This window comes from Chiloscyllium punctatum, chromosome 19 (genome assembly GCF_047496795.1).
Source record: "Chiloscyllium punctatum isolate Juve2018m chromosome 19, sChiPun1.3, whole genome shotgun sequence".
Lineage (NCBI taxonomy): Eukaryota > Metazoa > Chordata > Chondrichthyes > Orectolobiformes > Hemiscylliidae > Chiloscyllium > Chiloscyllium punctatum.
The window spans coordinates 54478979-54503869 of record NC_092757.1 but is presented as its reverse complement, the minus strand read 5'-3'; the positions used below and the strand labels follow the sequence as shown (position 1 = coordinate 54503869).

The following is a 24891-nucleotide window of genomic DNA, read 5'->3' as shown; positions in this document are numbered from 1 at the left end:
GCACCAATGACAGAGTAAAGTGAGCTGTGGATGTACGAAAGGCCTGAGATTGCATGAACGTGGGCTCTCGCAAGTGTTGCAATAGACTCATGATTCACAATGTTTCAAAAGTTTTCAATCAACCGACTGCCTTGTAATATTTTAACTCACATATTGTCCTGTCTACTGACCAAACTTAAACCTTGAAGTTTTGTTCTTACCCTTCCACTCTCCACTATATCTCTCTGTAGATCCTTCGATGTCAGAACCAACATTTTAACTGCATGCATCAAGTCAGTACAAGACTCAAGGATCCTACGGGAAACAAAAATACAGAATGCTCGTCAATTAATTTCTTCTTAAACAATTCTAAACACAGTTCATATGAAAACACACCAAATAAAAACTTCATTTCCATTTAATTTTTCATGTGTTATGTCCTGGAACACAGAGGTCAATCAGCTCATGTCAATATCAACCACTCAGATAGATCCACTTTCCTGCCCAGTCCCTTTAGTTCTGCATTTTATTTTTATTAAGTTAATTCTATCTGGGACAAACGTACTTCACTGGAAATGGAAGTAGTAGTTAGATGGTAAACCACCTTCCATTTCTTTCCATAGCCAATGTCATGACCTTGTCCTTGAGTTTAAGTGCTCCTAAAAGCTTTAAACTAAAAGACACTGATTATTTTGCAAGATTCTTGGCCTATATTGTTAAACTACTCTAGGACCCCAAAGCAAATATTTCTTTGCTCTCATCACGCCAGCTTACTGCATTGGTCTGTTGAGAGGGGTCTCTCCATTTACAGGCTTTAACTCTCCTTCAATGTAAAGAGCTTCCCCACAGACATATTCAGATTCTCAGTCTGAAAGGTTTGCAGCATCAACTACTCATTTCATTTCTCCTCCTCTGCACCAGAGTCAGTAACACCTAAACAGCTCTACCAAAGAAGCCTCAGAACTTAAACAAAGACATTTCAAAGGGAAAAAAATCAGAAAGCAGGCACTTGTTGGATATTCAAATCACCCAAGTTCCTGATGGAGATTTGTTTGCATAACCAACACAATTTGAATACATGGACCACCGTTAACGTAATAAAGTTTTCTCAAGGTTTTTACAGAAGTATTCTCAAACAGAATTTCACACTATGGTACGTCAGCCATCCGAGGTTAGGTGACCCAATGGTTTGATCAAAGCAGTGGGATTAAGGAGATCCAGAGTGGAATTCAAGGGTCTGCTGCCTAGGCAGCTGATGTTTTAACTGTGGGCTGAGTAAATTCAAAAGTGGAAGCATGCAGGGGCCTCAGAGAAATTTAAAGCTCAAAGAGGCTACAAGAAAGAGAGGAGTAAAGTGATAGAAGAATGTAAAAACAAGGATTTGAATCATAGTAGTGCTGCACCAATTGCAGGAAAGGTGAATTAGACGTGGTAAACTGTCCATAGTGTTCAGGGATGTATAGGCTAGGTGCATTAGTCAGGGGTAAATATAGGATAATAGGGGAGGAGAATGGGTTTGGGTGGGTTACTCTGCAAAGGATTGGTGTGAACTTGTTGGGCCGAAGGGTCTGTTTCCACACTGTAGGGACTCTGTGATTATCTATGATGATAATATCAGGTAAGATAGCACAAAAACAATCTAAACAAGACTTGCCGTCAGTTGAGGTAAAACTAGCAACTTCAGATGAGGTCAAGTTTATGGAGCATGTGTTGACCAGGGGAGCATTAGAATTGTCCAGTTTAGAGGTAATAAAGACATGGGGTGAGGTTTCAGCAGCAGTTGAGCTGACACAAAGGGATTGTTTTATTCTTTAATGGAATATGAGTGTTGCTAGCAAGGGCAGAATTTGCTACCTATCCCTAATTGTTCTTGTGCTAATTGATTTGCAAAGTTGGTTCAGATGGCAGTAAAAAGTCAATGACATTGCAGTGCATCTGAAGTTACATGTAGGCCAGGTCATGCAAGGATGTCAGATGTCCTACCCAAAAGGACATTAGTGAAGCAGCTAAGCTTTACAAAATGGATGGTAGTTATCAAGAGCATTATTATTAAGACAGCTTTACATTTCAGATCTATTAATTGCATTTATATTGCTACTATGGTGGAACTGAACCCAAGTCCCCAGCGAATTAACCTGCACCTTTGTATTACTAATTCATTGCTATTGTCACTATACCACCAAAAATCGATAAGATAATGAACACTCAAAGGAAAATCTCCTGAATTAGTGGCTAGGAATGAAGTTTGTGTCAGAACCCCAAAACCATGGCTTTGGTCTCATTAGTTAGTCAGGGAGAAAATTCTGCTCACTCAGGTAGAGAAGCAACAAGACAAGTCACATTGCTAAGGTACAGCCGAGTGATGTCAGTGAATGAGTCACTGCTTTTGAATGATGGTTTGAGAGGTAGGATGTACATAAGAATTAGGAGGATCCAAGTTTAGGCCCTTTGGGGTATCAGCAGTGGAAATGTGACAGCAGGAAGCAAAGACATTGCAGGTGCTTCTCTGACAATGGCTGAGAATGGAACCAGGTGAGCAGAGTAGAGGTTGCAAAAATATCTAGTTCCATAATTTGTATGTTTTGAGAACTGAAATTCTAAATGCAAGATAAATAGGAGGAGAAACAAATCTGGGCTTGAGAACTGGAAAAAAAATCCATTTGGTAATTACCATTCAAAGGAAGACAATGTTTATTTAAGGGTGTTACAATTAGGGGTTTGGAAACAATAAACTATGTGGTTCTTACTTTGCTTAGGAATAGAACCAATGACTCTGGTTAGATTGTGGTAACGCCATTAGAGCTTAAATTTATTCAAGTAATATGTCAAATCAAAGGTAGGTCAAAAGCTACTGACAAATATGAATCTATATCTGTTCAGATCAGAGGACAGATTTGGAAATTGTAACTAATTTGGCTTATCCCAAGCTTGCCTCTTTAGCAGGGGTAAAGGGGGATAATGTTTTTGGAACTACCGTGTTTTTGGGTAGTTTTGAGTTTATCTGCGCGATTTACTCACAGAACATAGACAGCTCATGGCTAGAGCCAGAACAGAAACATGCAAAGTGAAAACGCTTCCAGGGTTTGTAGACCCACTAAACAAAATAGTAGCACAGCTCATGCTTGAGCTAGGGTGTCCACAATCATGTTTGAAGAGTGTTGCCTGGCCCAATGTGCGGTGGAAAGACACCAAGAAATCTCTCAGAGCAGGAACACCGGGGAGAATCAAAGTGAGAATTACTAAGAGCTGTGGCACTCCTTAACTTGGTTCAAGAGAAGTGAAAGAACAATCAAGAGCCTTGAAAGTGTGGGGGAAACTCCTGTGTGGAAATAAAAATAGAAAAATACCTGTTGACAGTTTCAGTCTTAGAAAATAAGTGTTCATAACACATTTGGTATAATGCTTGAGTTTAATTCTTGTAATTTGTTTTAAGTCCTTTAATTTGTTTAATTGCTGTATAGCAAAGGCCTTATTTAAAGCACAAAACTATGTATTTCTTTCAATTAGTAACAAGAATTTGAATTTCTTTTAAAATTCACTAATGTCCCTCAAGATAAATAACAAGACAGGCATTGTAAGAGAATAGCACAACCATCTATGGCAAAAGTTACAGACTGGAAAGACGTAGCGTGTCATTCTACTACAGTTGCACAATATCATGCATGACTTTAATAAGGGACATTAGAATGGGGGGAGGGGGGTGTCAAGCATTAACTTGCAGTATTGAGAGGCATAGATATAGAAGTTAAAACATTCAGTGATTAAGGATAGAAACGAAAGGTTGGAGATAAGACAGTAATTTTCAAAGGCAGGGAAGTGAAATTTAGTTTAGAAGAGAGTGACAACAACAGATTTAAAGTGGTGTGGGGAGGGGGTTAGTACTTAGGGACCATGAACAAAAGACTGTTGAAAAAAAGTTTAGAGGGAACAGAGTTGGGTTTCATGAACAAAATGAGCGCGGCGAGAGCATGGAGTTGAACAAGAGAGAAACTAAATAGCGGTACAAGTCCAGGGCCAGGGAAAGGAGTCACACTGCCTTTTATTCCAAATGGATTCAAATCCTACTCAAACTGGCAGCGACTGTCACTTTTGCCACAATTCCAGAGGAATGGAGTTCTGAGAAGATAGTAGTCAGATACCCAGTAGCAAACCTAAATCACTCCAGATTTCTGACTGTCTACTAATAATTGTTAACTAACTTCCTGATGCATACGGAGGAAGAACGGGACAAATGCACAAAGGTTATTGACACCTTTGGAGAGAAAACTGGGGACAAAAAAACATTACAACTGGCAGATTGTTCTGAGGCTGAAGCTGAAAATAAACCTTTACAGCAGAAAGGAAAAAAAACTCATTCAATACTGTGCAAATTACAATAGAATCAAGAGCAATAAGGCTACAATAATTTTAATATTTATAGCAGCAGTAAACATAATGTGATTTATCTCTAGGAATATTACACAATGGGACTGAAGAGGAATTAAATGAATCCATTGTAATTCTGGGCAATAGGAGGGCATGGGAAATGAATTCGTCAGTGGAATTTTGAGCAGTCTGAAAATGGATAATGAACAAGTCTACTACACTCGAAACAATGACAATGGATTAAAAATGGATCAGACAGAGTATGTTGGATTCTAGGCTTTTGGAGTTCTATGCAATTTAGTTAATGACACACAGACGGGTCCAATAGCATTCTAGATAGTGGATGTGAATGGGAGTGATTTAAACCAGGGGAATTCTGTAAAATGGAAACCACTATTGTGGAGAAGGGCGAGCCTGACATTTGACCTTGGTTTGGGTCCATTTACAGCAATACATTTAATGAAATCAATTTTTTTGTTTTGTGAAATTATTAATTATGGATTACAAAATAATAGAGCCCACAATAAATGACAGTTGGATTCAAACTAATCTTTTCTCAAGCTTTTTAATTTTCCTTACTAAGTATTGACATCTGGGACTCTTTGTGTAGGAAGCTTGCATTGAAAGTGCATAAAGTCACAAGCATTTTGCTGTGGAGGTGGCCCTTAGTGACACCCAAGCTTTTTGCAGGCTTAAGTAAATTCATGCACGTTTGAAAGCACTGACCTCTCATTCACCTCTAGCTTCACACCTGTGTCTCCTGCTCTTGACTTGCTCAGCATTTCCTGGTTACAAGATTAGAGAAAAGAAAACCTGTTACAACTAGCAGCTCTGAAATACACAGCAGAACGTTGCCCTGCCCCGGCAATAAGCCAGGGAATTGGCTGCTGTCTGGTTTCTTTTCCTGATAAGCCACTGAAGTATTAGAGCAAGTTCTGGATCATGTCATACCATATTGAAGACTCTTGGTACCATCACATTGAAAAGCATGCATGAGATGAGGCTCGCTGTGTAAAGATAAACATGCAGCTCCAGAACATTTGATGTCAACTAACAAAAGTCAGACAGACAGTTACGTACAGAACAGAGTGCAGTTAATAATAAACAGAACTTCGGCACAGATCAGCAATATTACAAGGCGTTCTTTTTCATCTTCATCAAAATTTCCCACTGCACTCCATTCCCTTTCTGGACTTTCTATAGCTTTCCTCTGTGAAGCAGCCACGTAACATGTATAATTGGAGTGTGATTCTGTAACTAGTTTCTGTACCGACATTCCAGAAACACAAAAATCGTGCAGGAGAAAAGTATTCCCTGGCTCTCCATTGAGGAAAAAAAAACTTCATTTCTGATTTTCTCGAATTGGCTTGGATATCCTCACTGCTTACTTTGCTTGCAGAAAATGTTCTTGCCATACAATTAAGCAATCATACCCTACTGTCCTGGACAGACCACCCCATCAAAGCCTCATGGTCTGTCTTTCCCGAATGCAATACAGCAAGTTTGACCAAGAGTATGGAGCTCTGAACAACCCATAGGAAGAATGCCCCAAATCAGGTGACTTCCCATTACAATATCCTTTCACACATTTGAATTCATAATTCTCTTCACTTATATAACTACTTTCTCCCTTTCAATAACTTAGTCTCAAAGTGCATTAGAACAGAGAACTTCTGTACATATCTGGTGTCTATCTATCCATCAATAGCAGCTCTGTACAGCTACTGAAGTAATTCTTTTTCCCCTAATGCAGAGGAACCTCAATTACCCGAATTTCGGATTATCTGGCAAGATCACTAGGTCCCGATGCTTGGCTAAACAATGTTAGCCGGCATTCAATTAAGTGAACGAAATACTCCTCACCTGTGTCCTTCGGATAATTGAAGCTCCTCTGAACATCTCTAATAGCTTATCTAATTAACTTAGTGACACGAATTACCTCAATCCGAGTAGTAGCAGCTTCAACAGCTGCTGATGTGGCAGCCATCTCCTTTTCTACCAGATCACCCAGCTCTTTTTGCTTGACGTCTCTTCCTTTAGGCCTCAGCTCCTAAAACAACACATACATCAGTCAACAGCACTGCAGAGAGTGCACAACGATTGATGGAGGAGATGTTCAACTCAGTCAATTCAGAATTAAAACAACTCCTTGCATTTCTCAGCAGAGATTTGAAACTAGAACGGTACTTTTACTTATACATCTGAGAGTCATAGGCTTGATTCTAGTTTCATGCTGAACTAGCTGGGGAGCAGTTTGGCTGCTACAGTTAGCCTCTGCATCCCTGACTTGGGTGAAATGGAAAGTAAACAAAAAAATCAATTAATCACTGTTCATGTCCCTGATTATTCCATGTTTGTTCCTAATAGAAACAATACAATATAGGTTCGGCTTTCAGGCTTCAAGAGCCTCTGATGAGTTCCCAGAACGGTTATTTGACCGAGAGACAAGGATTTAATTCAATTATGGAATTGAACTCCATCATGAGTGTCTTAGAAACAGAGGGGCAGTATTAGAGGGTAATCATTCCGTTGGGATGGTATTACTCATGCAGTAACATTGGACAACAAAGCAGAATTAACTTTGTAGGATCTCTCCACAGTATTTGAACTTTGCACGCTGTGAGCAAAATTGACAGCATGGAATGCATTAAGGGAAAGCTTGATGATGTGCTTCAATCCTCAGCCTATCCAACATTTTACCCAAATTTCATGGAAGATTAACCCCTTACCTCTCCTATTGTGTTTATCTGGTTCAGACTTTCTCTCACTTTTGTGCAATCTGCACTGCTCAAAGTTGTAGTGTCCTTCAAGCTGGAGAAGTAGGAAAGTACCTCACTACCACATTGCTTACATGCTTCCAATAGACCTGGCAGTGAGGAAACAGAACCAACATAAGGTGTGGGAAAGACCGTACAGCCGCAAAACATCAATAACAATCACACAAATCCTGTTGACAGGGCTTTTATTCAAAGGTCAGTCAGAGCTTTTTTTCCTCCTTGCTCAACTTAGTTGTAGTAATGTTGAGCTAAAGGAGCTTCTTTGAAGCTGTGGCTTAAGGAATGACAAAGATCAGTTAGTGTCCCTGCACCTTAGTTTATACAGTGATTCTTGGTTAGTGAACATTGGAGCAAGGTTTAGCTGTGGCAGACCTGTGGCTAAATAGCCTCCTAATATTCCTCGCAAGGATTTAAATCCAAGTGCAGCTATTTGGATGAGGTACCAAGTATTACGGTAAGCTAATTAACAGTCCACAAATTGAAATTAATGACTCTAAAAACAAGGGGAAATAAACTGGCAACAAAATCAAAATAAAGATGCTCACTGACTTGATTACTTCTGCAATCAAGTTCTCTTTTTAATAAGGTCTAACTAGGATCAAACTTAAAACTTAATTGGAAGCACTAGCTTTTGGAGCGCCGCTCCTTCATCAGGTGGTTGTGGTACAAAAGCTCCAATTAAACCTGTTGGACTATAACCTGGTGTTGTGTGATTTTTAACTTTGTACACCCCAGTCCAACACCGGCAACTCCAAATCATAACTAGGATCAAACTGTATCAGAATACATAACAAATAAAACAACTTTTCTTCATAACATTACTGAGCAAACATAGAAATCACATTTTACATATTTATAAATAAACTAACCCTCAGGGACTACTGATACCCAAGTCAGTCAGAAAAGACTGTATCATATCAAATCCATCAAAATTCATGATGATGAAGTATCATGAGAAATTAATCACAGAGGAAAAACAGAGGGAGTATTGGTGGGGAGGGCAGAGAAAAGAGAGTGTGGGGCTGAGGACTGAGAAAAGGAAGTTCGAGCGAGACTGAGGAAAAAAAATGAAGGCAGGCCAAGAAAGAGGGGATCCCAAGAGAAAAGCGAGAAAGAAAATGAGAATGAATAGGAAGAAACAGTCATCCTTTTGTTGAGGTAAATGCTAATTTGGTCAAAATGAATCAAGGTGGTATTACAGGGATAAAGTGTTGTTCCAATGTCCTGGCCATCTGAATCAAACTTACACTGTTATTATTCTTGATGAGGTGCACCCACTGCAGTTACGTTAGTCCAAAACACGGAGTCTCAGTCCACACCATCATACACTCCTTTGGATAAAACACTTCTCTCATCCTTGCCACTTAGATTTCTGAAGAACATGCCTAATGCCTTCCTTTGAATCTACTCATTATTTGAAACAATTCAGTGGCCATTAGTTCTTAAACCATTTATGAACATTATCTATCCCATCCAATTAAATACAAAACACAATTTTTGTTTTATTCAAGAGGCCCACTGTGTCCTGTAATTAAGAGTCTCCTTCTGTCTTCCCCTCAGTTTCTTCTTTCAATAAGAAGAGGAGATGGTCTTCTCAGTCCTTACAGCCAAGTGGTCATTCTTCAATCGTTAACCTAGTCAGTGGGCTATCGCAAGTTGTCTCATCATGGGCGAGAGTCACAGCTAAAGCTAACCATATCTTCAACCAGCATCCACAAACAAGCACACTGCAATGAGAATTCGTTCGATGGCAATGGTAAACCCGGACTGATTTTTATTATCTATAGCTCAAAAGCACATAGGTCAATTGTAATATTTCAACTGATGCTAAGAGTGAAATCAGCCAATGTAGCACCAGGACCTTCCAGACGTCGTAATGATGCCGTTATCAACAGGGTTTTTGAAGGGACTTAATTATGGTGCAACAATGTAAAACTTTAATGAAATAATGCTCAACGAACTAAAAGAAAGGGTATACATGGCAGAAGTTGACAGGATATAGAAAATATTTGCAAAGTGACATAGCAGATTTCAGGCATATTCTTTCTTGTTCATACATATTCTCCTATCATTTAGATTATGATTGAAGTACCCGAATTTTACATGGTGACACACCACTCACTTCAGAACACTGTTTGGTGAGAACCCTCTTCAATGGCACAAGTTCACGATACAGGCTGATAGATAGTTTCTTGTCAGTAGAATCTGCTGTTCTTTTAGAAACCAAGAGTCAAGCTTCAGTAGGCATCACAGCACTAGTGTTGTGAGAATGCAAGCTGGTTAACAAAAGCAAGGTATTGCTTTTTAAAGCCGCTTACATGCAACAGCACATTGAGCACATTACTTACGGTCTGCTTGCTCCATTGGCACCATATGGGAGGTAGCACTACCCTGGACAATGGTGTCCCCCATCAAATGGGTAAAAAGGGTGACTGCCTGCAAAAGGTTTCTGACATCTGGAAAATGAAAAACAAAAAAAAGTGGGTAGGAAAGAAGCACAGAATAAGGTAACTCAAGAGACCCAAAATACTCCCACATCTTCTTTAGAAATCATTTCAATCCTTCCTGTCCACTAGGCACTAACCAGACTCTTGCAAGCATTCGGTTCTGTCGGTGGCAGCTACTCTTTTTCATGCAAGATCTTAGAGAATGATAATGAGAGAATGAGATGATGACCTAGTGGTATTATCACTGGAATTTAAATCCAGAGACCCAGATAATGTTCTAGGTACCTGGGTTCGAATCCCACCATGACGGATGATGGAATGTGAATTCAATAACAATCTGGAAATAAGGAGTCCAATGGTGACCATGAAACTATTGCTGAGCATCAGGGGAAAAAAACCATCTGGGAAGGAAACCACCATCCTTAGCTGATCTGGCCTACATGTGACTCCAGACCCACAGCAATGTGGTTCACTCTTAACTGCCCTGTGGGCAATTAGGAATGGACAAATGCTGGCCGAGCCAGTGACACCCACATCCCATGAATTAATTTTTTAAGAATGTACACAGTGCATCTGATAACACACATATGCATTTTCCAGTAAAAACTGTGTTATAATTCAGGCAACCCTGTTTAAGAATGTCTAACTTACGAATGCTCATACTTATGAACAAGTTCCCCTTTTACAATTAAAGATCTGACATATGAACATTTACTCGCACTTATGAACAGCTATTTTATATCATGCTGTATTGTGTTCTGACAAATTGATTTATGAACATACTCAAGAACAGAGCCCATTCATAACCCCAGGGGCTGACTGTATTCAAGAGCAGGAGCAATTAATTCATATTTCCCTTCCGTAACCACCATTTTTGATTGATGCACATTTGACAACAAATACATAGATACAGGACATCAATGCGTGGATGCAATGATCTGAAAATTGCCCTAAGGATGTCCTTTAAATATAGTCAGTATTCTGGCAGAAAGGCTAAGAACTGTGAACACCAGTGGAAGCAAGGCGTTAAGAGAAGCAGAAGCAAAAGCAGATGCAATCAGCACCATACACTGGACCTTTTCAGAAGGACAGATAAATGTGTAACTCCACAACTGACTACAGAAATCAGTCCTGTGTATAAAAACAGAGAGTGCTGGAGAAAGTACTGAAAAACCAATTAGTGCTGATTAGGGGAGTTAATTACCATTTGACACATCTGGAGCCAACAAATTAAACTTAGTGGCAGTGGCACTAATAGAATAGTTTGAGATAATTACACCAAACATTGGATTACCTATTCGGACTCATGGAATAATGGTTTATGGAATAACAGTGGTTCAGTGATACACTGATATAGTCATAGACCAGTATTTCTACAAACGGTAGCCTTGACTAATTAATTGAATTCCTTGATCAAGAATTTAAATTGAGTGAATTAAACAAATCAAGTATAAAAAACAAGTATCTTTTCTTCCTGGTGGTGGAAATTGAATAAAGATTTGTACACCTTGTGTCTCTCACTGTGTCTCACACCTGCACACACACACGGGTGCTGGGGAAAAAAAACACTACCGGAGTTAGGCGGTAGTGTGCGGGTAAAAGATAAAAAAAGAAAAAATAAATAAATAGGCGTGTCAGATATCCTGTTCACTCTGAGAACTGGTTCTGAGGGAGCTGGGTCAGCGTCACAGCCTCTCCACGTGAAACTAAAGGATGACTTGGTGATGGGACACCAGCCTGTATGGAGTTATTTCAAGCACTGCAGGGACATTCTACCAGAACTTAAGTTTTTCAAAGAACCAAACCTCCACTTCAAAAAAAAGGCAAGTATAAGTAATGTGACCATGTAACTACTAGATTTCATAAATACCCAACTAGTTCATTAATGTCTTTTAGGGAAGGAAACCTACCAATCTTCTGGCTGGTCTGTATATGATTCTGAACCCACAGCAATATGCTTTACTATTAATTGTTCTCTGAAGTGGCCCAGTAAGTGCTTCAGTTGTGATGAGGGCAATTAGGCAAGATAATAAATGCAGACCTGGTCAGTGATACCCACATCCCATCAATGATTAAAAAAAAAGTCAGTGAGTGCAATGAAGGAGCTTTCTTGAAAAATCCAAAGTATACAAGTGAGTGCTTTGACACGTTTGATTTCCAAGCTTCTTTACTGTTAACCACCTGTATTAGCTTAAGAGAGGCAATTTTCACAAAACAATCCCAAAAATGAATCTATTACAGATGAAGAGTAATTACAGAAATACATCTCTACCAATGAGTGGCAAGAAGACCCAAGAGTGTCACTTAAATGTGCTATATTTTTTCTGATTGGCTAAAGGAACGATTTATACCAGTGACTCCAGAAAGAGACAGCAATGCATATGGATTTACCCTGGGGAAGAGAATTCAAGCAGAATAAAAAGCACTTTCACAGAAGGAGCCTAATCACCGAGCCATCCCAGAGGAAGGTGAACGATCACACGCTCAGATGGTATTCATTTGTCAGTTAATTGCAACTGCTAGTTATTTCCTTAGTCTGATTCAGTTTAAAGATAACCTCAAGGTTAACAAACTATTCTCAAGTGCTTTCCCTGGCCAACCCTTTGATTGGTTTCATACTTTAGTTCAGTAGTTAGTGGATATCGTACTTGAAAATTACTAAGATTTAATCACTAAATTTAATCTAACTGAAACAAATGAGAAATTATTCACCCTAAAAGTGTAGACGAGGCAACAGTTGCTCTCTGATAGAGCAACTAGGTGATGGGAGTTAAAGATTCTTGGTTCACGTTAAAGCTTTGTCAGGATAGCTCTCCCAGCATGCTTACAGTCTATATTATAGGGTAAGCGCAGTGGCACGCTGGTTAGAACTGCTGCCTCATAGTACCAGAGACCCAGGTTAAATCCCAGTCTTGCCTGACTGCGTGGAATTTCCACATTCTCCCATGTCTGCATGGGCTTCCTCCGGGTGTTCTGATTTCCTGCCCCAGTCCAGAAGTGTACGGTTTAAGTGGAGTGGCTATACTGAAATCAGGAATGTGCAAGTTAAGTAGGGTAAATGTGGGGTTACAGGGGTAGGTTGGAATGCTCTTCAGAGGGTCAGTGTAGGCTCAACGGGTCAAATGGCTTCCATATAATTCTCCACAGATTCTATAATTTTGTCCGACAAGAGTGTATACAACATTAGATTATCTACTTAATCATCACAAATGCTATTCCCTTACCATGAAGTCACCTGATTTGCAGCTCCAGCTTGCCTTTTGAGCATGACCTGAACTTCCTCTCTATCAACAACATTGGCTACATCAACCTGAGTAAAATTCCCTGCCTCTGCCGTGGCTCAGCTTATTTGCTGCTGCAATGTGCACCCTTATTTTTGTTATATCAACAGACCTGACGTTTCATTTTCTCTTCTCAGTGGCCTTCCATGATCCACTCTCCATAAGCCTGAGCTCATCTACCACTCTGCTGCCCTGATTCCAATTTGTATAACCCCTGTGCTTACTGAGTTATATTGCCTTCTGATCCACAAAACTTTTAAAATTTAAAATCTCTACCTCATGTTCAAACCCTTCCATGCCCTTTGCTTTCTCAATCTGTGGAATCGCCTCCAATCCTCAACCTCTTCCCATCTCGGCACTAATCTAATTCTAGCCTTGTACAAGTTCTCCACTTTTTTCAGTCCATCAGAGACCTTCAACTGAAGCCACTGAAGCATCACCTTTCCAGAATAATTGGATAATTAAGAAAATATTTAAGAAAACATTGTACACAGCAATAAAAAATAATACTAAGATTATTGTTGCATCCTCCATTAAACTATTCACATTTTAACATTTCTACATTGCCTGCTGTGTAGCCTCAGAGTTGCCAACTAACCCTGCAATGTCAGGTCCCATATCTGAAAGCTGGTTCAGAGGTGAGGGCTTCTTTATAGGTGGAACATCAGGTCGAGGTAGTGTTACTATGGTGTAACAAATCGAGGCAAGGAGTGAGCACATCATCCATCAAATACTGTTCTAAGTGCCAAAAATCAATTTCACATCTCTGAGGATCTGACTTGTCAAATGTGGGAAAGTTTTATTGCGCTTCTCACTACTGTGCATTGCATGTTGTACAGAGGGAAGACAGACCCTTGGTTTAGAATCCCCACAGAAAGAGAGTAGAATGCAGTGCAGCAGCACATCACTCTCTGGTGTGAACTGCAGAAATGCAGTTTTTATCAAGGTACTGAGAACTCTAATTAACAAGAGCAAACCTGTGTTTGATCTCCCTCTGGCAGACTCTCCACCATTACTGTATAATAGTCTCGAGCCAGATTTCACATCTATGGATAGGCTTGGACTGTTGCGAAAAGTCATATGTGTAAGAGGCAACTAGACCAGAGTTGTCCTTATCTGACATTGTGAAGTGGGTGAAAAAAATGGGGGTTGATTGACTGCTGTGAAATGAAACCGTCTCAACCATACAATGTGGTAACCCTCTCGCCAAGTCAGAAGTAATTGTGTGGTTCAAACACCATTCCCGCAATTTAAGTGCATAATCCAAGCTGCCACTCCAGTTCAGTACTATCAGAAGTACCACCTTTTAAATGATTTACTAAACCGAGAGGTAAAGTATCCCTCGTGGGGAAATCCATTGGTACTATTTGGAACAACAACAGAAGTTTCAATGCTTTGACTAATATTTATTCCTCAAGCAATATCAGCAAATGGATGATTTGGTCATTATCAGACTGCTGTTTGCAGGAGCCTTGCTGTACGCAAATTGTTGCCATGTTTCCGACATTTCCTGCAGTTTATTGGATTATAAAGCATTTTTAGATGGCCTGTGATTGATAAAGGTGCTAGATAAAGTAAATCTTTCAAACAGCAAATCGGGCACAAACCAGCATGATTCAGTAGTTCAGTTCATAATGATTGAATGGTATCTTGCTGGCTGACCAAATAGCTATATGCATGCCACCTCGTGCACTTATTACAACTTTAGAAATCCAGCTCCTGCAGAAAATCTCAAAGCCATTTCGTGTTCACCAATATTGTCAATTGGAAATCTGAGAAAAGGGAGCATGTGACCTCCTTGGTGCGTTCACAGACTAGACTACCTACTGCTCGCAATGTCACCTATAACAACATGGAAGGAATCCAAGGCAAATGATGAATTACATTGCCACAGCAACACATGGCCATCTAGCAGAGTGAGCTCTAGATATGCTGCAGGATACTGCATAGGTCTGAGGCATCCTGTCTAATCAGAGAAGGTTTCTTTATAAACTGTTCCCCTGACAATTCCAGCCAAGTAATTCGGTCATTCAAACCGATGCAGCCGCTATGGCTTTATGTGCAGCATCTTATCCCCACAATCCAGTTGCTGCTCGAACTCCTGTGACTTCTCATCCTGCATTCAAACTTGCAACTAGGTTGACACCCACCTTAAGACCTGAACCTGCTAACAGTGAAGAATGAGAACAAATATTCAAGGAAGCAAAATCCATGTGAATAACCAAAGTAAACCGATACCAATGGTCTCATGCGTCTTAAATACAACCACTAATTACAATTCTAAAATTACCTCTGCCCAACACTTCAATGTGCTCAATGGCAGGCAACCTAAAATGAATTCTGCTGATATAATAGGACCTGTTTAGAATATACTAAGGAGGTCCCAGTCTGCTTCAGTCAAAATGAATTAGAATTAGTCATTAAATGTCTGCACAAAGTCACAGCTAATAAACCGAGTTGCAATTGATTTGACTTCTCAATGTTTGTCACACATGTACTTCTTAAATCCTACCTGATCTGTTAGAGAGATACTGTGCATGTCCATCCTGTAGCCTGTTCAGGGAATCCAGTGCAGCCTGACCTCTTGTGATGAGATAATCTGCAGGAAGCATACGATTGCTGTAAGGAATCCAGTTGGTTATAACTTTCACTCACTAATTTAAGCAAAGCTACATCAACCACATTAAGTATGCCATCAAAAAGATGTCACATTATTGTTTGGGGGATAAAGAATTGAAAAAAAAATCCCCAAAGACATCATGTCCCGATTCTCTAAATCATACAACTTTTGAAAACAAGGTTAATTTCCACAGCAAGGTTTTCAGTGTTCAGCCTCATTACATGTAAATGGGTGAAAGAGAATTATTTCATTGGAACGTAGCAGGAGGAATCGGCCATTCAGCCCCTCGTGTCTGCACTGCCATTTCAGATCATGGCTGACCATGAATTTCAATACCATTTTCCTGCATTATCCTCATAACAAGGATCTCACTAGTAACAACTTAAGCTAGTCTCTGACCGACCTGAACAACTCTTGTCTTCTGTATTTGCCTACAGAAGTAGTGCACTAATATGAAAATTAAACATCCACTCAGCTGTCCTCAAAGAATTTTGTATTCTTCATCAAGGTAATGTCTCATTCTTTTAAACACTAAACAATACAGACCCAGTCTCCTCAATGTCTCCCTGAAGATCAGTCCTGTGTTCCCAGGAATCTGTCCAGTGAAGCTGCACCAGACTAGTTCTTGATGACACCCATCGCATTAGTGCATTATAGTATAACTCTACTTCCAGCCCCCACTTCTATCTGCTAAGCTTGGAACAGATTCTGGTAAATTGACCTTTATCAAAGCCAGAGTTCATTTCCAGTAGACAATCAGAATGGTGTTCCTGATTCCATCAGTTTTTATGAGCAAGGGCAAATAGTGGTACAAATAGCAATACATACTTACGGCTGTATGCTGTTCCATAAGGACAAAGTTCACCCCTCACTGTTTTGTGGTGTTCCAGACCAATGACAAGGCTGCTACAGCATTTCAGTGACTGCTAACTGGCCAAGTGAATATTCAAAGTTATTTCATCAATATCCTGACTAGCCAGTCTGCTACCACTACACCTGGATGATCCAGTACCTAATATTACCCAATTCCTACAGCTGGTCAAGCCGTCCAAACAGGTCACTAGGAGAGACACTGGCCTGAGAAACAGCAGAAGCTATTATTGCTTCTGTCCTTGCCTATCCCTCAACTACCAATATTACGAAAGGATGAAACTCAGATTTTTGTTTTCAATAAAAAAAGGAACTCAGTTGATTGTGAATTTTCAGAAGGTTAGCTTTTCTCAGCCATGCTAGGTAATGTCAAACTGTCATGATTTACTGGGGTCTAGATGAAAGTGGTGCTGGAAAAGCACAGCAGGTCGGGCAACACATGAGGAGCAGGAAAATCGATGTTTTGGGCAAAAGCCCTTCATCAGGAAGCTCCCAGATGATTTACTGGGGGTAAATAATACTCTTGTTGGGCTCCATTTGAACTGTGGTGGAAGGACTGTATTGCTGCTATAATGTGTTTCCTTGCTCCCTGAAATGTAAAGTGAAAACAACTTTATTTTTTTCTACCTCAAACTTTCGCATAAATCAGCTTCAAAGTACTTCATACCCTTACAATTAATCACTAAATCTAAATTTTGATTCAACCACTGGCCAGCCTCATCACCTCTTGCTTTTTGTGTTTACCTGCAGAACTTGTGCAGCCAACATGAAGGGGATCATCCAACCTGCTGAGTGCGTCCTGTACAATTCCCTCGGCCTCCTCCACAGTACAGCACAGCAGAGCAAACTGCTCATCAAGTAGCTGCTTCTCCAGAGATTGCTCATGGTTCTCCTAAAAAATATAGAGCACGTGAAGCCACCATTATCCAACTGAAACGGTGTATGCCCAGCCCAGTTACACAGCATGAGAGAAACATGAAGCACAGCGATACAACATAACAGAAACACGCAAACCCAGTTTCTTTTGGGTGGGTGGGGATGAACTGAGTGAGTTACAACATGGAGGAAGATGGAGCAAAGGAACCTTGTGAGGCTGTTCGATGCAGTTAGTACATCATTCGCAGCTGAACAGTTCAGCTCAAAATCTAGATCAACACTTCAGTATTATACACAGAGAATGCAGCAACGTCAGGCACTGCCATGAGGATAATGCTTTAAACTCTTCTGGTAAGTGTTGACAATCCATCCAAAGGAGCAACATAGACAGAAGCAGGTTATTAATTTCAGTGTGCAACTAAACCGAGTATGTTTTTCAGATATTCAACAAATACTGAAAGTTTTTTTGCCTTGTTTACCTTGACCAGAATCACTCAATGCATACCTTTTCATTCAGCTGCTTCTGCAGCCCCTCGACTGTTTGGCTGGTATTGTCCTTCTCCGCTGACAAGGCATCCTTTAGCTGCTGTAACTCATCTTGTAGTGCGGTTAACGTGCTCTCTTTCTGATCAACAGCCTCACACAGCATCTTCTTTTCTGATGTCAGGGACTCAATAGTTGATGCCATCACTGTGCTCGCCTGGCAGGACAGGTACAACAGGAACAAAGTGATGTCATATTCTGAAACTTACTAACTGTATACTTTCCATCAGGTTGTGCTTTGTCTCAATTTTTGAAAAAGATTGCTGTTGCAGTGTGGGGTGTATACCATAATGAAAAATAAAATCCAAGTACACTTTCATTTATCAATTAAAATAGAGTAGCTGCTTTTACAGCACTGTAATTGGAATTCAGTCTGCACACTGCTATTTACTTCTCAGAAAACTTGACAAATCAAGTAGAATGGGGTCGAATGAGAGGTCATAAACCTGGAACATGAACGCTGGTTTCTCTCTGGGAACATAGAAACAGATATTTGCTATTCAAGCCTGTGATACCAATCCAATTTTAACATTATGCCTTTTTGTCCCAAACTCCCCTATAAAAAAGTATTTCCCAATTTGCTGTGGATAGCACTGCTGCCTCACAGCACCAGAGACATGGGTTCAATTCCAGCCTCGGGCCACTACCTTGTGGAGTTTGCACATTCTCCCAGTGTCTGCATGTGTTTCTTCCAGATGCTCCGGTTTCCTCCCACAATCCAAAGACGTGGGGGTTAGGTGAATTGGTGAGGGGAAAATGTCGAGTAGTAGGGGAACGGGTCTGGATGGGCAACTCTTCGGAGGGTCAGTGTGGACGTGTTGGGCCAAATGGCCTGTTTCCACACTGTAGGGTTTCTATGATACCCTTTCAACGCCTTTAATCATCTTAGATAAAAGGTAAAGTGGCCAGAGACTTACCAGATAATGTGTCACAATACTGGTTCTGTTACAAGGTTACTATGTCCTTGAATTTCTTTTTCCCCCAGAGAAGAGGTCATTGGCCAGGCTCCAACGTGTCTAAAGTTTGAAGGGCTCGCTGGGGCTTTCTGTTTACCCTAACAGATAATACCTCCAGTCTAAGACTTTCATGTCTTAAAAAAAGGTATAGCTAACAGGGCGCAGCCTGCTCTTTAGTTGTGCAGTGCAGTTCACTTCAGAACTTTAGTCAGTTCAGTTGCAGCAGGGGATGTGAAATAAGCTGCTGCTCTCTCTCTCTAACCTCAATGTGTAAGCTCTTGTTTGTTTCATTGTTTACTGTTTGTGCTAAGGGATGTGGGTATTGGGACTGTTGCACGTATTTTCGGAACAGCATCATTAAGTCGGGTTTGGATAGGATAAGTTTTCGGTATTCGGTTTTCTGTTCTTTGTAAATAAGTTTTGTTTGTTTAAAACCTGGCAGAGAACCCAGCTAATTTACTCCAGGACTATCCACTATACACCAAGCTAAACAAATAGCAAAGTTACGGGCTGCTACCTGCTGAAAAATGTTTTGGGGGGTCTGGCCAAGTCCATAACACAGGAGACTGCACTCTCACGAGAAAAAAGCCGTCTAGTGATGGCTTAACCTGAGGGTCATCACATCTCAAGCAAGGAAGATGTTGAGGCTTTCATGGTAACCTCAGCCGGTGCAGCTATTGAACCCATGATGTGGGCATCACTATGCAATGCAAATCAACCATCCAGCCAACGGAGACTAATCTTCAATCATCTTAGAGACTTTAAATTAGATCACTCTTAGTCTTTTATACTCAAGAGAACTGAAAATGTGTTGCTGGAAAAGCGCAGGTCAGGCAGCATCCAAGGAGCAGGAGAATCGACGTTTCGGGCATTAGCCCTTCTTCAGGAATGAGGAAAGTGTGTCCAGCAGGCTAAGATAAAAGGTAGGGAGGAGGGACTTGGGGGAGGGGTGTTGGAAATACGATAGGTGGAAGGAGGTTAAGGTGATGGTGATAGGCCGGAGAGGGGGTGGGGGCGGAGAGGTCAGGAAGAAGATTGCAGGTTAGGAAGGCGGTGCTGAGTTCGAGGGATTTGACTGAGACAAGGTGGGGGGAGGGGAAATGAGGAAACTGGAGAAATCTGAGTTCATCCCTTGTGGTTGGAGAGTTCCTAGGCGGAAGATGAGGCGCTCTTCCTCCAACCGTCGTGTTGCTATGGTCCATGAAACATGATGTGCAGATTAGACCTGGATGAATAGGTCAAAACTTTGCAGAGCTCTTTGCAGAGTTGGGATAGTATTTGGGAGATAAAGTACTTCTGGATATGGACCTGGTACAGCTCTTGGGGTGGGTCACTATTCCTTTGAGAGGGGCAAGGTCCTCTTTGGCATTGTTAAAAGTCAACATGAATGGACATAAAACTATCATTAATTGTCAAAAATGTCAAAAGCAGGCAGCATAGTGGCTCAGTGATTAACACGGTTGCTTCACAGCACCGGGGACCTGGGTTTGATTCCAGTCTTGGATGACTGTCTGTGTGGAGTTTGCACATTCTCCCCATGCCCGTGTGGGTTCCTTCCGGGTGTTCTGGTTTCCTCCCACAGTCCAAAGATATGCAGGTCAGTTGATTTGACCATGCTAAACTGCACATAGTGTTAGGTGCATTGTCAGAGGGAAATGGTCTGTGATGGTTACTCTTTGGAGGGTCAGTGTGGACTGGTTGGGCAAAAAGGCCTGTTTTCACACTATAGGGAATCTAATCTAATCTAAAAAAAGCAACAGTCAAAAGGCACTGTCAAGCCATTTAAAACTCCTCCTCTTTAAATCTTTGAAAAGAATGCCTAGTGTGTTTAAAAAAAACCTCATTATATCATCCCATCCATTAATATAACCTGAGGGGTACCATTATTGGATTAGTGCTACATAACCAATTTCACAACTCTTCACCATTGTAAGGTGCCGACCATTTCATAGTTTGTTTGACAGCTCCTAGTGGTTATAGACTCTTTAAAATAGGATTTTGACAACAAATCCCAGTGCTGCTTTCTTTAAGAGATTGTGCACTCAAATGATATGTTTATCCTTTTCAGGAACATTGTCGTTGAAGAAATGTACATGTCTGTAAAAAATATCAGCATGGATCCCAAGACTTCCTGTGTGAGCTGGGATGGTAAGTGAAAGGCAAATGGAGGTTGGGGGGGTGAACATGAGTTGATATCGGGGTTATAAAGGAGGAATGTGTGAGGGTGATAGCTGTTTTCATCACATCATTTTTAAATTTTAAAAAAAAGCCAGTCAAGGCAGCTCTTTTGCCCAGTCGGCCTCCAACAGCTTTTGGGGGCACCTAGCCCAATTCGCAAAGAACCAGCCACTGCAGAAGAGAATTCCAACTTCTGTGGTGCTTTATCACTCAAGTTGGGTTTGTAGAGCTGGGAAATATCCTTAGTCGACACCCCTAACTCGGAAGTAAAACTTCAAACCCAAATGTTTAGACCTTACAATGAAGCCTGACAAGTACAGCATTTCTAGCATTTTGTGTTTTCATAATGGAACAGAAGGTGGTGTTAATCAAATAAAATCACTTGGCAAAAGACATAGTTAATGTAAGCACAGTGCACACATAAATAGTAGACTGACAGGACAAAGGATCTAAATTCAGATTACTCTCACTCTGGTTGCAAGTTTGAACAAAGCTTTCTTCAGTTCGGAAGATCTCTTTGCTCTATCCACTGCAATCCTTCTTTTCCCAGCTCAAACAATGTGCTTTTCCCCTTTCTGGAGCGTTCCTGAGCTATCAAATAAACACAACTGTAAGCTTGATTCAGCAAATATCACACTCACTGTAGAATTGCTGCAACATAGACTTGAACTGTAGCGTATTATTCAGGATCAGTTCACTCTCATGAGAATCAAACAGAATAATGGTCTCAGAGTACTAGCAATGTTCACTAAAGGCTGAAGTTATTGCTTCAGACACTGGGGTCCATCCTGAAATGATTTTCTGAACATGAACGAATGCAATTTGAATATGATCTGAACATTTCTTTTTAAAATGCAGCTCCACTGAGGAAGCTAAAGTTGTGTGTCCAAGAAACTTGGAACCCTCCTCCTCCTGGCCACTCACACAGCACACTTCCAAGCCCCATACTGCGAAAATGTGGAATAAGTAGCTGTCACCTAAAGAAACTCTTTAATATCTCAATATAGTCCTGAAGTACATTGAGAGCACCTCCAACTTGGAAAGATGGGTAGCAAAGTTGGAATCTGAAGAAAAACACATCTACAGAGGTAAGGACATGTAAAAAGAGCACATTTGCGAATGCGGGTCTCCAGTTTTGGAGGATGGTAATTGCAATCTTACCTGTTGCGAGTCCGCATGTGAATTTTTGAGAGACTCTACCTCCTCATTTCTGGATTTCAGTTCCTTCTGCAGAGCTTCGAGGACACAACTCTGCTCCTGAGCCTAGTTTCAGGAAAGAGACATGAATCACCAAGAAAGCCAGCAGACTGATTGGGACTTTACTTGTTTTGAAAGATTTGAAAAGCTACAGAAATAAACCCACATACTTCAGTCTCAGAAGAAAGAAATTCCCTTTGTACACCTCCCAATCATTGCCATCAAATGATCCATTACCCCCAGAAATGTACCTGACCACACCACACCACACCGGAGTCTCGACCAAAACTGCCTGTGCGTGGCCAGGATTGTATATAACTGCAGATCAAAGATCCTATCAACATCCCCTGTCCACACTCATATGAGCAACAGCTTGTACTTATACAGTGCCTGTAACAATGGTAAAACTATCTCAAGGTGGTTCATTGGAATGTCACCAGAAAAGATGTGACATTAGAACAGGTGATCAACTGTTGGATCAAAGGGATAAATTTTAAAAAGGTCATAAAGAATGTGCGAGTTAGAGAGATGGACCCATTCTGGGAGGTTAGTTGATAGGCAACTAGGGGATGAAGGTGGAATGCAGCATCACAGAAAAGGAGAGGAAATAGAAGGTGCACAAATTAATCCCTCAACAGGTGAAGTGCAAAAGATCAGTCTCCCACTGAGTTGAATTGAAAGTATCGCACCAGTTTTCAAAGTTACACAGGCTTTGAGATCAGGCAACAGTGGAAAGGGATTTCTCTTGATTCGCTGAGATCTGAGATACACTCACTTTTTGCTGAATATCTTCTTTCAGCTGATGCACAGTTTCCTCCAGCTCCTTTTTCACCTGCTCCATGTCCTCTTGTGTCTGACGAAAAGATGTCATTTGCTTTGCTACATCTGCATTCTGTGTAAATGAGAGCAGGAACATGTCAGTCAGGGCAGAGCTGGGTAATCAGTTTGCACTTTCAAGTATTACTGGGGCAAGAGAACACAGTCACAGCACACCTTGGTTCAGAGAAACTCAAGAGCAAATTTCATCAGCATGCAATGTTCTCCATCGTTGGTCTGAGCTGTTTAACAAACCTTTGAGAACACTATCTCCCAAATACTTTTAATACACTCTCTCCTCAGTTCAGAACTCTCTTCAGAAATCTCACTATGAAGTATTTACTAGAATTATACTGCACTGAAGAAGCCATTCAACACATTGCATCTGTGCTAGCTCTTTGAGAGACCTATCCAATTAATTCCTTTCCCCTTTTACTTTCCTGTGGCCCTGCAATATTTCTTTCATTCGTATTTTCTTGCTTTCACCATCATTTCAATGCATTTCAGCTTACAAAAACTTGCATGATGAAAGCAATCACATCTTTCACCAATTCTCTTAACAATGCAATATGAATAGATGTTGCTGTTATTAAATGTGGGATAGAATTTGATTCCTCTGGAATCACGAGGACCAAGTCTTCGAGTTAGAAGAATAGAATGGAATCCCTACAGTGTGGAAATAGGTCATTTGGTCCAACAAGTCCACACCGACCCTCCAGAGAGTAACCCACCCAGACTCATCCCCCTACTACTCGACATTTACCCCTGACTAATGCACCTAACCCACACAACCCTGAACACTACAGACAATTTAGCATGGTCAATTCACCTGAGCTGCACATTTTTGGACTGTGGGAGGAAACTAGAACACCCGGAGGAAACCCATGCAGACACAGGTAGAATGTGCAAACTCAACACAGACAGTCACCCGAGGCTGGAATCGAACCTAGGCCCCTGGTGCTGTGAGCCACCATGCCACCCACAGTTCTTGGATATTATTCCAGCCCCTGCTGTAGCTCAGTGACTCAATGTACTCCCTAATGACAACAAAGCCACACAGTGCAAAAGGATCCTTGAACTCTTTCAACTTTGCATACAAAAGGGAACTGCTCTCTGTTACACACTTGACAGCATTACAGACAAATAACACAAGTTACAGAGAAGTACAATTCAGGGAGAAAGCTGAACTGAACTAATTTAAAATCCTGTTAGGTTTCTCCCCAGATTCCTTGCATTGATGCTCATCCAAAGTCTGAGTGATACCTAACTGCTCAACTAACCTCACGCTCATATCAATCATGTACTCACCACATCACCTGACAAAATAATATAATTTAGACCACCATTAGTCTGGCAGCACAACCTGCAGTACCACTGGTCCCATTAGAACTGCAGTGAGCCTTCTGATAGCCACTGAATAGACTGACAAGCTTTATAGAAAGGAAGCCTGTAGGTTTGTCCTTCATTTACAGTGAATCATCAGATTTAGAATACACTTGCAAATCTGGCTTTACAATAGGGATGAAAGGGAAGGAGGGGAAGAGGGTGAAGGGGAGAATAAACCTCTGTTCTGATCATTATCTCCTGATGCCTAATGGCAAGTGTGGATACCAGATTTGGATATTAAACACATTATCTGTAGCTACAGGTCCTCCTTCCTAATCAAGCCAGGCACCCAACATCACATATTTAATTAGTTGGCTTTAATTCAAATATATGCAAATAATGTTTTTATTTACTTAATTCTTTAACATTAATATTGCCTATTTTAATAAATGCCTATTTCTGATGCCATTCTTCATTCAAATAATATGTATTTAATTTGACTAATCTGTTAGTAACAATACAAAATTTGCAGATATTACAAAATAAATCTGTGCATAGTACTCTTCTGGTGTGAATTTATAGTCCTCCTTTACTTCAACACAGAATGTTATTGTCTATGAACATCTCCAACGGAACTGTAATTCTCCTCAGTAAACTACT

General features: G+C 40.7%; 1 protein-coding gene across 2 annotated transcripts in view; it reads right to left on the bottom strand.

Annotated features, from left to right (window-relative positions):
- hip1 (huntingtin interacting protein 1) overlaps positions 1–24891 on the bottom strand; it is a 348681-nt gene that overhangs the window by 23420 nt on the left and 300370 nt on the right. For both annotated transcript variants that reach the window (XM_072589441.1, XM_072589442.1), the window contains exons 16-25: positions 22865–22981; positions 22054–22155; positions 17721–17915; positions 17084–17231; positions 15362–15448; positions 9470–9577; positions 7074–7210; positions 6284–6394; positions 5071–5129; positions 201–294 (exon numbers count right to left, since the gene is read on the bottom strand). In XM_072589441.1, the coding sequence (XP_072445542.1) occupies positions 201–294; positions 5071–5129; positions 6284–6394; positions 7074–7210; positions 9470–9577; positions 15362–15448; positions 17084–17231; positions 17721–17915; positions 22054–22155; positions 22865–22981 (1158 nt within the window). The remainder of the gene's footprint in view (positions 1–200; positions 295–5070; positions 5130–6283; positions 6395–7073; positions 7211–9469; positions 9578–15361; positions 15449–17083; positions 17232–17720; positions 17916–22053; positions 22156–22864; positions 22982–24891) is intronic.